This window comes from Mastacembelus armatus, chromosome 6 (assembly GCF_900324485.2).
Source record: "Mastacembelus armatus chromosome 6, fMasArm1.2, whole genome shotgun sequence".
NCBI classification, from domain to species: Eukaryota; Metazoa; Chordata; class Actinopteri; order Synbranchiformes; family Mastacembelidae; genus Mastacembelus; species Mastacembelus armatus.
Genome location: NC_046638.1, coordinates 15,054,897 through 15,067,396, shown reverse-complemented (window position 1 = coordinate 15,067,396; position 12,500 = coordinate 15,054,897). Strand labels below are relative to the sequence as shown.

The window sequence follows — 12,500 nt, the reverse complement described above, 5'->3', positions numbered from 1 at the left end:
GCTCAGCTTCCTTGTTCAAATGCACAAAGCCACTCAATTTTGATCAGTAAAAAAGCTGATACTATAAGCTGTTCATGTTAGCAGTCATCAAGAGATCCACTGGTCACTACACAGATTGACAGCCACTGTTCATGATTGAATAATGTGGATGTTACAAATGTTGCCTTGATTTCTGTATCTATTTCCTTGGCCAGTACAGCAAACAGCTGACAAGGAGGTGAGTGACTTTCCAATCCTCATCAATGAATGGCAGACAAAAAGGAGAAAAATAAGTAAAAATGAGGCAGTATTTCACTGTACCCAAGGTATCCTCTTCCTAGGCTGAGGAAGATTTAGGAGTTTGTTGTTGGTTTTAGATGGACGTTCGTTATTTTCATCTGGTTCTCTGGTACCTGGAAAATCATAAAGATTTACATTATTTAATCATTTTCAGTTCATTTTCAAAACAAAAATTTAACTCACGCAAACATAGTGTATAGTCTCAAATCATCAGAGGAGGACTCATTTCAAATTAAAGACAGATTTCCCCTTTTACAAAATCCAGGATGTGCACACAGCATGAGCCATGGACTGTAGATCATAGAACCTTTCTCACATTTGCACTATCCATTAAAGAGCAATAAGCATCACAGCAACAGTGTGAGCTGTTTAAACATCAACATGTGTTTCCTCCTATCCACCACTTTATAAAAAATCCAGACCCTGCTGACTGCAGTATACAGTGATGATGCATTTACATTATACAGAGTATCATTATACATTATTTACACAATACATATACATAGACTCTGCATTATTACAAATTGTGCAAATTAAGGGCACAAAAACAACTCTGTCTAAACACAAGGGCTTTGAACTCTAAAATAAGTAATTTATTGCATTCAAAGAGCCAATTCAATGACAGCTCATTCATACGTAGCTGAACTGGAGTACGTATGTTGACAGTGAACAATACATCAGTGCAATGTGAGGAGGTTCAGCTTTGGACTAATAAAATAAAATAATTAACAAAAGTGAACAAAACCACTGATGCAAAATTGCAAATCAACATAATACCACACAGCCATTCTAATACAATGACATACTGTACAGTGTAGATATCATTACTGGCTGAGGTGCAGCACCTACGCTAAATATAACCAAATAACACACACTAGCTGCCAAAATGTCTGTCAACTACCACTGGACTGTGAAAATGTTCTGGGAACCTACTTGATTTTCTTCCAGGGGTCTGGATTTGTCTGTGGTGAAAGCAGGCTGGACGCTTTAATGTTAATGTCTGTACGACTTAAACATTAAAACACCGAAAGTGAAAAGTGGCTAAAAACTGGAGCTTACAGTGGTGGTGTGACCTGAGCTGAGGGCCTCCGTGGTTACGTGGAGTGACTGGATATGGCTTCCACTGACACAGCACACATACCAGTCATGTTTCTGGTGAGGACTAACCTGACCACAGTTGTGTAACATGGAATGATAGTTCATAAAGTGGATATATTCGACCCTGAACTCCAGTTATTTTAAATACAACCGTGTCTACAGAGAACCAGAATTTATATAGAAAATGAAAATGTGTCCACAACTACATTAAATAACATATGTGTTTGAGTTGCTGTCTCTAAACTCTCTTACAGTTGACTTTCACACTAGCAGCATTTTTGCCCTTTCTGTTAAAGAAAGGAATGAAGATTATGTTTTCATGTTTTTCATTTTTTTGGGGAGATTATTGAATGCACATTTTTGATAATTAGGGTAATGCTTGTTCTGTATGCTGGATACACTTCCTATATGCTGGATTTTGTATTTTAAAAAATAATTTCTTTGTGTTAAACTGGGGTGGGAAGACAGACTGCTATTGACGTTCTGAATTCTAGGGCCATTTTCGAGACTGCTTTGTAGTTTTTTGTTTTCAAGCTTCTTTGCAGATTTTTTTTTTGATAGAAATAGATGAATCATTTGAGAAACCACATTTATCCACTACTACTGCTGCTAATAGTGAGCATATTAGCTCTCACTATTAGTATTTACCAGAGCTTCAATCAGAGAGCATCACCACCTATCTTTCACTATTACTTGCCATTTAGACATTAAATAAATCTGTAGTTTAACTAACTTTTCACATTGACTAAGGTACTGTATATTATTGAAGAGATTGCAAAAGCAGGAAGGACCCTGACCGTTGTTATTTACTGGTGAATTCCTGAAGGCCTCATAGAATTTGGAAAGGTAGAGGACCATCAGCAGCTTGTCTGGTTCAGCTTCTGCAGCCATCTCCTTTCCTGTAGTAACTGGTTGGATGCCGAACTCTCGTTCAGCCACATCAAACGCCAACTGGTTGTTCTCTGCTACGTCCTCCTCATTAAGAGATTCATAATCACTGAAATTAAAATAAAGTCAGAGAGTGAGAGAGCATGGGGTGGGTAATGTATCAGGATTACATATTGTATATGTATTGATTATAGTATTGTATTTATATGTATATTATATTGTTTCCTAGAAGATCTTCCATAGTCCCAATAAAGTCATTTTCCAAAACAAAGATGTTTATGAAGCCATATACACTATTAAAGATCTTTAATTGCATGATTAAAGAAAAGATTTCGACCTAGTTTGCTTATAGGCACCACACAGCTCTACACCAACCACTAACAAAAATACATAAAAAGATGAATCTGTACAGTGGCATTTTAAAATAAAGTCTCTACACCATCAACTCTTACAGTGCAAAACATATTAACATACTGTAGCAAGAGTTACAGGTGTATGTTTTGCAGGTTAGTTTGTATACCTTTCACATGGTAAAATGCTTCTATTCAGAATTAAGCTGATTTATTTTATGGTATCAAAATTCACGGCAATTCAACAGCTGAGATATTGTACTCTGAACTACAATGCCAGACTAGTGGTAAAAAACCTGTTCATCCCTACAGCCACATCATTAGCATAAATTAAGATTGCTTTGCCTGACTAGCAAAAGTTGGAACCATGGAAAACACACCAGGCATCCAAACATCTCATCACATCCATTCGAGAATTAATGGCATGTGTGGAATGATAGTTTGGTGCTATGAACAGGCTTTAAAATGATCTGTTCAAGTGTACAAATTGAGCCCTCACCTACAAAATAATGTTTTACCAATTGATCACTCTGACACTTTAATTTGTTTTATCAGTTGTGTGTGAGCTGTCTGGAAGAAGTAGGTCAGTGTGGACTGGTGACGCATGGTTTTCAGTTCACTACAATCATTTGAATGAAGTGTCAGCAAAAGCACATGCAATGTAAAAGTAGAGAATCAGCACTATAATCAACTGCTTTAATTCAGTAGAAAGATGAATTCCTTTGTTCCTATTCATATAGTTAAGTTGGTCAGGTCTGGACAAGTGACTCGGAAACAGAAAACCGCCCAGGTCTGAATAACTGTCAACATGCATTGCTAATGTTCCTAAGTGTATGTTCTTACATGAGCTCTGGCATCTGGTGATGTATAAGAGCACAGAGGGCCAGGCCATTCCTCCAGGAAGACGTGAGGTTGGTGACATGGACCCCTCTATAGCCCTGAGTCTGCTTCTGACACCATGTCAGCAGTCGACTGGGACGCACATCAGCTTCTGCAGGAGAGGAACAACACATCATTCAAGGTCCTGTGAAAATGAATGCTTTACTTCTGTCAGGGCTGGAAACCTAGTCAGAGTCTGTTGACATCATAACTAAATACAACTCTCCACTAGACCATCACTGACTTATGGGTTCACTTTGACTTGATCCACGTGACAAAAAAAGATTTGAACCACCTCCCAAGCCTAAAGCAGAGTAACCATGGCAGCGTATTCAAAGCCTAAGCAGATATTCAGGCCAGTACACAAACTGGCCTATTCAAAAGCTTTGCGGTTCTCGCATTGTTGTGTTTGAAAATGCATACCTGTAACTTCATGGCTGGATCATTTGTCAGTGTTTATCTTTCGAATGAAAAGAATGGTAAAAATGGGAGGATGAGTTATTGCAACGTTGCATTGATATTTTTTGTATTAAAAGGCAGGGGAACAATGTGGCAATTCAACTTTAGCATCATTGTGTAGGCTGTAATGTGCAGTGGTATTTAGCATTATGCTGGGCTGCTGTTGACAACTGGCCAGAAAACAACAACAAACAAAAAGAAATCACCTAATGCTGCTGAATATCACACTAAACAATGACCTGTTCCCCTTCTGGATGTGATGGTAATGTTATTTGCCCTACACTGTTATCAGTCCATCCCTGCTCTTGCAGTGAAGAACAGGCCAGCACACGTCTGTCAGACGCATCATGTTTGACCATCATGCAGGTGTAATGTAATCCAGTTGTATTGTCTGTGATGAGGTGTGCTGGACTGTGACTGAGATCAGGCTAGAGTTTCCCCTCAGGGGGGTTCAGAGTTTATTCATTGAGGTCTCAACCTTCTTTCTTTGATGAACTATATTCAGGAGTTCACTATCATTTTGATCAAAAGGTTAAAAAAAAAAAAAACAAAAACAAAAAAAAAAAAAAAAAAGTCTTTGTTAAAGCAGTTTTGGTCATGCTGCATTGTTGACTCACAGCACAGACAGACTTAGTTTTTTACACTAAGTGAGCATTTTAATTTAACCTATAAAAGGTATCAAAGAAACTTCCATGCAGTTTCGATAGGGCTGTGGGTGCTTCTAATCTCAGTGCTGACTCATATGATGATCAGGTTACCAATAGAAATGACAGCTAGCTCTGAAAGTAGAATTTGAGTAGATGCCAACAATTCTCACTCTGAGAACTTTGTCTAAAGATATTTGATGCCCAAATGATCTGTTTATTATAGCAACGTCAACACTCTCACTATAAACACTAAGATTCATCAAGTCAGTCTATAATCTGATGTCATATTCTATTAGAGACTGACTGCAGATAAGAGAACTGTTAGAGACGATTAGTAAGGTCATTTGATCTCAACTGTATCATTGCTTTTCCTGATGACATGTTGGCTCTGTTTGGAAACAACAAATATAGTGAGAAAGGGTAAGGAAACTTTATCATAAATAGTCAATATTTTCACAGATTTTGATGTCAATATATGCCATGACAAAAAAGTTCTTAAATGTTTCAGATGAGCACAACAAAAAAGCAGATTGTATAATGATTTCCTCCATGGAAATAAGCAATCAAAGGCTGGTGGAGTTTAAGGATTGAGGAGTGTTTGGGAAAAAGAGAATTCAGTCTGTGTCTCACCTCTTCTGGACAGGTTGACAGATCTGCGTGTGGGGCCTCCTATTTCCAGGTTACAAGAGTCCTGATGACCATCAATATACAGGTGCCGAACCTGAGACAAAAAGTGCTACTGATTAAAATACAACTTGAAACTGAAGACATTGGATAACAAAAACAACTACAGGGAATAGGAGTTGACAGAATATCCTTAAATGAGTACAATTTCTTAGTAATTTACTTAATCATAGATGTTTATTTAAGATATCTATCCTTTCTTTAAATCATTCAACATGCACAATGATAACATATTATCAACTGAATGAGATTGAAACATTTAAATCCAAAATAAATGAGCAGAAGAACCTCTTTCTTTTCTTTTGTACTTTGTAATATGAATATGAATACTGCAATATCCAAAGGTTTATATTAGCAAGTGTTGGACTGACCTGGTGTGGGCGGACACAGCTGGAATTGAGGTTTGGGTAGCGGGTGGCGGGGTCAGTGGTGTACTGTTCAAAGTTTTTACTGATGTTTTCTGGGGTGGTTTGAGGCAGTAATCTGTAAATACTCTCTCTGAAGAACATCAGGGCAGATGGAACTGTGAGATTCAAGACACTGCAAGGAAAGCTGAAGGTACAAAGCTCTGCCTGCATTACTTAAAGCACATAGTGACTAGGCATGTCCAGACTGATTTACTTCTGAAGAGGGATTTCTGGTACAAGCTTACCTATTACCAAGGTGTATGGAGAGCGAAATCTATTTTAAAAAGGTAGCAATTTTATCAAATGTTGCTGTGTAAAGAAATTTATTTTAAACCTACGTGTTTCAACTTGTGGCCACAAAGGTGGATCATTGGCCAACCTTTGGAAACCTCTCAAGTAGCAGAGATATGTTCAGTCTTGCTAACTGCTTCTGTTCTGACTCCATGTCCTAAATGCAGAATGTCAATATCTGCTCTCTTTTGCTCATCAGTCTATACTGGTGCCTAACCAAAATCAGCCTAGTGCCAAGTGAGTAAGATTATTTTAATGTGTCTTATAATGTGTCTAATTCTATGAGTCTTATGATGTGTCATGTGTTCAATGTGTTGTATAACTATTTCAGTGTAAGTGGACAATTAAGAAGCATGATATTGATTCATACCTTTCAGCCAGTATCTCCAGAGGGCTTCTGCCCTGTGTCCAGCCCCTGACCATCCAAGCTGTGTCAAAGGCTGCCAGAAAACCCCGAGCACAACCTGTACCCATCGGCCAGAAGGGCTGTAAACGGAGAATATGAGGTCAGCATGAACACACAGACTGAGCCTTGGTCATGGTGGAGGCAAACAGTGCCAACTATCAAAACAACCCTGACAACAACCACTGCAAGCCCAGTGTTACCTCAAGCAGACTGTCTCCCACCAGTGCGACCAGTAGCTGCTGTCCATGTTTCTCCCTGATCAAGGCAGCATTTTCTGAAGCATACATGCTGGTGAAGTCAAACATGGCCACATCTGGTTGCCCGTAATGGTTAATGGCATAGTCTAGGGACGGCAGCTGGTAGTTTGTGCCAAAGTCAGCTGCCTCGCGGGCATAGGAGAGCAAAGCTTCATGGTTGACATTGTCGGTGCTCAGCAGTCGCTCTGTTTCTATGAAATCCTGTAAGGAGACAAGAAAAGGAAGGTTCAGGACAGAGATCACTGACATAAACCTATTTAAATATTTACTGATTAATAATTTTATATATACAATGGACCATATAGCAATATGTGATAAAAGGGGTCATTTAATACAGAAAAAACAAATCCACATCACATTCTGCAGCTGTACAAAACCATATTTTGCTCACTGATTTAATTTCTTTCCCTCTCAAAACCTGCTCTTGTAGGCAGCACTCTTTTAGCTAAAAAAAAGTAGGTTACCTTCCCAGGATCAAACAGCAGACAAGGTTACATACTAAATTCTGACTGATTGCAACACTGCTAAAGGAGTTTCTTTTGTAAATCACATTATCATAGAAAATGGTGCATTTTTCCAATTAGTTTTTATTTTGCTGAGTCATTATTTAGTCAAGCTATGTAAAAATAAGCAGTATGCTTGTGTGTATTAAGTCACTCTTTTGCTTTAACATAAGGGACCTTGATAGAAATTAATACGGTTACAGCTTCCATCCTATCATACAGTTTTTTTAATTCTTCATGTTTATGTATAGGCAATTCCAATTCCACTACATGTCAAAAATATCACATGATAACTATAATTCATTTTTTAAGTTGTTCACTCACTTGAATTGGCTTTATTAAGTCGGACCTCTGAATAACTGTTTTAATTTCAAGAATTTCAGGTTAAATAAATCCATTAGGTATTCAGCCAAACAATATTAAACTGTACAGAATGATGTGTATTTTTAAAATCACAATCTGAGTCAGTCTAAACGTGTGCCACCCCCCATGAACGATACCATCTCCCTCTGAGTCACTCAGGAAATAACTATGTGTTGTTTTGACTTGTACCCAGAAGTCAGTTTCATGGTTATTCCATGTTTTCATCAGAATACCTTTTCCTCAGAAAAACAAGATCTGGACTGAGATGTTTATCATGAAATTAAGCAAAACGATTTAGACTCATATGTTTCACTGCACGAGGGACATAATGACAAAACCAAGTTAGGGATCCAACATATTTTGTGCAGTGATCTGCACATGATTTCCTCTGCATCAATCAACATGTAGATACTTGTATGAGCCGCATTCTCTTCTCTGTAGGAGTTGTTGCTCTCCAACACTGTAGTGGGAGCTGTGGACCAATATATAGCAAGCACACAGGAAGACTGCTGCAAAAGATAAAAGCAGGCAAAGCTGAACGTGTTAACACTTTTACAGTGTGATTGCCGCCACTGTCCAGCATATATGCCTCCTTCTACTCTTCTGCTTTCTTGATTTTTACACATATGTTGATATATCAGTTTGTTTTAGAAGAAGGCAAAAAAGGAAGTGCCTGGGTCACACAAGAAACTGTGTTGTCACAGCTGCAAACCTTAATGCTTCAAATTTTAAGAAGCATGTGTCTTGTCCGTGGGTTGGCCACAGCTATGTAATTGTAGCGATTTGTGGGTGTGCACGGTTATTTGTAGAACTTGCTGCAAGAAGCATGAAGCCCGCTTTAGTTGGTTTGCTGAATCAGTAAACTATTATGAGTGGTGAAGCCCCTGAAGCTTTGGCCACATGTGGGCATGCTGTCAAACAGCTGATGCAGTAAGAAATCATTCTGCACTAATGGGCAGTGTAAGACAGGACTGACATCATTGAAGGCACATGGAGGAATGATGCCTGCACATTTGTGTGTGTGTGTAGGTGAGAGAGAGAAATTAAGTCCACTTGTCTTTCCTTCAGCATGTTTGTGGGTATATATGTGTGTGCATTTGTATTTTTGTATTGTATTTAACTGTCCTGTAGGCAGTGTGAGAAAGTCAATGGCAGTCTTCCTAAAGTCATCCAGTATATTTTTGCTCCTAAAGACAGTAGCAGCAATATTACAATCGAGGAATTATTAGCCAGTTAGGAGTCATTTTGTCTAAGATGCTTGAAGTTAATTATTAATGTTGCATGTACATGCAGGTGTGTGCCTGAGTAAACTCACATTTATGATGACCCCTTTGTCCAGCAGACTCTGCTTCTTCGCTGTCATAACAAAGTAGTGGGTGTTGTCTTTGTAGTAAACAATGTTCTCCAAGTCAATTCCTGAAAACATGAACCGATATATTTAACAGAGGGCATGCAGCAATTAGGGTGAGAAACAAACAAGAGAGAAGATTTTTTTTTTTCCCACAAGGCTGTCTATTCACCTGTCTCCTCTTTGAGTTCCAGAAAAAACTTCTGGTTAAAGATAAAAGCCACACCACTGATTTCTTCAACTTTGGCCTCTGCTGTGGTGTTCCTGTTGACAAAGTTAGCTGTGATGGCAATGGCCAACTTCCCTCGAAACTCTTTGCGACTGAAACCTGCCAAGAGGGGAAGAAAAACATTAACAGGTCTGCAAAAGCGAAAAGTAACAGTTACTGGATACAGTCAAACTACTGTATGTGGAGACACCAACCCTTCAGGTGAAGGAGAATGTTTACCATTTCTGTATTCACATACCAATAATATATTTATGCAAATGAACACAAAACATACACAAAGCCTGACAAATCTACCAAACCGTTAAAATAACACCCACACCATACACACCATTAAGCTTTCAGTTAAAACTCTGTCAGGAGGAAATGCTTTACCCGATGAATGAAAGCAGCAAAAAATAACAAATAGTGCTTTGACTGCCTTACATTTGTTTTACTTTTTTTGGTCAGTAAACATTTTCTAAGGACCCACTCTGAACCACAAAATTACCATAGTTTACCTAAAAGCACCACTCCCACTGTAATTTCCAGTAGTGTTTCCTACTTTCTCACCATCTAATGTGTTTTTGCGTCCGTCGGCTCCAATCACCATGTCAAAGTCAAATTCTGAGACAGGATGGCTGGAAGGCCGGACCTCTGCCCGCCACCCAGGGCCTGAGGAAGAACACAATAGCCAGACAGATCCACTTCAGTTTGATTTTATTTTATATTATGATACTGTATGTGCATGTACTCCATAAAGACAGCAAGCAAACATCTAAAGGAAAGGCAAATGACAAGGATATGAGGTGATAACATGTCACGATCACATATCTTGCTGAAGTGCTGTTAGAGAAATTAAAATGTTACCCTCAAGTTTGTTAATCTGCTTTACTTTAATGTAAGTCAAAAACACTGTTGAGTAGGGCCTGTTACCTCTTGTCTCTTCCTAAGGTCAGTCTGTTCTGACCTTCACTTTCTGATAAGACACTTAGTATTGAAACCCAGATGTTTTGCAGTTTCATGGGAAACTGCCTCCTCTTTCTTCCTTTATCACATGACTGTTTGTATCATAGTATTAAAATGATGTGCTGCCCAGCTAAGAGCCAGTGATCCTCATGCTGTACCGAGGTGCTGTGTGACTGTTACTCCTTGCAAGTAAAACTTCTATATAATCTTACCGAAGTTCGTCCTCTGAGTCTATTTGTTAAAAGAATTTACCTAACAAGTGCTAATTTGAATGGGAAACCACTTCCTTTCACTGACCACATGAGGTTTGTGTAGTTATTATGACTCCTTAACATACAGATAATACTACACTCACTGTTATCAGTCTGCTTTACGGGAGGCTCCACAAGTTTTATGAACTCCACATTGACATGAATCTCCACTCCCAGAATCAGACTCACTTTCAGCAGCATCAGTTGGAGCTGACGAATACCTGGAGGAAATACACACAAACACACACGTGCATTTCCTTTAAAACCAAAAAACACCCAAAGGAAGGACAGACCTACCAGTACAGGCAGAAAAGCAAATGTGAATTTTAAACTCTGGTTAATTCATAGTGTACTGAGCAACTGCTATCTGGCTATAACCTGTATGCAGTCCAACAAACATGCAGGATATGCCACATGAAGTTGCTATATACCTACTATAATCAATAAACATGTATTTCAAATTTAACACTGTCTGTTAAATGCATAACTTGGCCTTATTGAAATGTAACTGACCTTGAACAAAATCGACACAAGATGATTATTATTTATACCAATACTGATCCAGTGGTGACCACACAAAGTCATATTTATCTCCATAGGATGGATTTAATAGATATAAGGCAGGCATCCAGGGTATTTGGTATGTCAAATTTTAAAAAATATTTTGGAGAAAGAGGAAGAATGAAAGGCTCAGTTTTGGTCAACTTCCCCATTCTGCTCTCACTTCATGATAGACTTTTGTGGAATACCCTATCCTAACATCAACAATGCTCTGCTGAAAAAACAAAAACACAGACTTACTGATATGGTCAATGGAGCCGGCGCAGAACTTGCCATAGAACTTCTTGGCTCCAAGGCCTCTGAGATCGTGGATAGTGAAGGGCCAAAGGTGGAGAACATTGTTCCTGGAGAAGGTGTCTCTTTTCTCAATCACCACAACCTTGCAGCCCAGGAGGGCAAGTTCAATAGCTGTTCGGAGACCACAAGGACCCCCGCCGATGATGAGACACTGAATGGGGTTTAAAGAGGTAGAAGTTCTAATATTACAGGACAGGTGTTATTTCTTAGATTCGTAAGTGTCACAAAGACCTATGTGGAAGCCTAATGGTGAGGAAAATTGTAAAAACATTAATTGTCAGTTGACAGAAAAATAATAAATTAACAGCTGGTTGAGAGTCATGTTTTCCTCTCTCCACAATAAATGTTTCTTATTTCCCATGCATTAGCTAGCATAAACTAGACTTCAGTTGCAGTCAGCCCTCATCTGAGCTGCGTATATGATCAGAATTGAGGGAAAATCAAAAGGAATATGCACTGTTGCAGTTGCCTATAAAGTGAGTGGTTATAAACCCACAATCATCCAACAGTATGTTTTTCTGCTTCTGTACTGAATGAAAAGAAAAAGAGATGAGAAGCTGCAGCATCAGCTGAAAAGTCTCAAAGGTCATTTGTGATGATAGTCGATGTCTCATTTTCATGCATGTGGTTTGCCATTCTACAGTTATAGGAAAAGTAAACTGGCAATACAATTAGTACAGCAATCTGGTTTGGAGCATTAATCACCTATGGGAATTTGATTCATCTGAACAAAGTTTGACTCTAGATAGAGTAACCAAGAAAATAAGCACCCACCCAGCTGATGCAAGAAAAGTTTCTCCCAAATGTCTGGAATAATATTTTATCTGTTATTTTTGGCCCACCCTCAGCCCAGCCCATCTGTGTTAATCTTCCCTCTGTGAACCTCTACTCTCTTTCCTCTCCGGATGTCTTATCTTTTCCTTCAGATATGAACTCATTCTGGCACTATATACCAAATGTGCTACTTATAATACTCAGACATTCATGGTCAGAAAACACAACACATCAGAAGATGACATAAAACACATCTATCTGACATATATCACATGAATTATGTGTCAGAACATGCATACTGTTTTTAAGTCATCATGTATGTACAACAGTGACTGCTTTCAGAAACCTTCACCTTATATTAGAAAGACCTTATATTGCCATAAATTATACTATCTAAATGTATTCAAGTTATGTGTATTAAAAACCAGTTAATCTAGACTCTTACAGATCAAATTACTTAGGTCTATTTAACTATTTGAATATAATTACAGAAATAATCCACTTACATAGTCAACACTGGCAAAGGTCCGAACTAGGTATTTAAACAAAAAAACTTTAATTCCCTAAGCTAACTCATTTTGATC

The 12,500-nt window shown here is 38.4% G+C and overlaps 1 protein-coding gene across 12 annotated transcripts in view; it reads right to left on the bottom strand.

Moving 5' to 3' along the window:
• Positions 1-12,500, bottom strand: part of mical2b (microtubule associated monooxygenase, calponin and LIM domain containing 2b) — a 46,206-nt gene that overhangs the window by 19,508 nt on the left and 14,198 nt on the right. For 8 of the 12 annotated variants that reach the window (XR_004463098.1, XM_026312066.1, XM_026312069.1 and 5 more), the window contains exons 3-14: positions 11,086-11,293; positions 10,389-10,505; positions 9,638-9,739; positions 9,032-9,187; positions 8,827-8,927; positions 6,589-6,846; positions 6,353-6,468; positions 5,656-5,824; positions 5,231-5,321; positions 3,459-3,606; positions 2,175-2,374; positions 301-392 (exon numbers count right to left, since the gene is read on the bottom strand). Coding sequence is in view for 10 of the 12 variants with exons in the window: in XM_026312066.1 (XP_026167851.1) it covers positions 301-392; positions 2,175-2,374; positions 3,459-3,606; positions 5,231-5,321; positions 5,656-5,824; positions 6,353-6,468; positions 6,589-6,846; positions 8,827-8,927; positions 9,032-9,187; positions 9,638-9,739; positions 10,389-10,505; positions 11,086-11,293 (1,758 nt within the window). In the remaining 2 variants the exon portion in view is untranslated. Of the gene's footprint in view, positions 1-300; positions 393-2,174; positions 2,375-3,458; positions 3,607-5,230; positions 5,322-5,655; positions 5,825-6,352; positions 6,469-6,588; positions 6,847-8,826; positions 8,928-9,031; positions 9,188-9,637; positions 9,740-10,388; positions 10,506-11,085; positions 11,294-12,500 lie in introns of those variants that run through there. The other 4 variants (XM_026312068.1, XM_026312072.1, XM_026312070.1 and 1 more) reach the window with 3 other exon arrangements.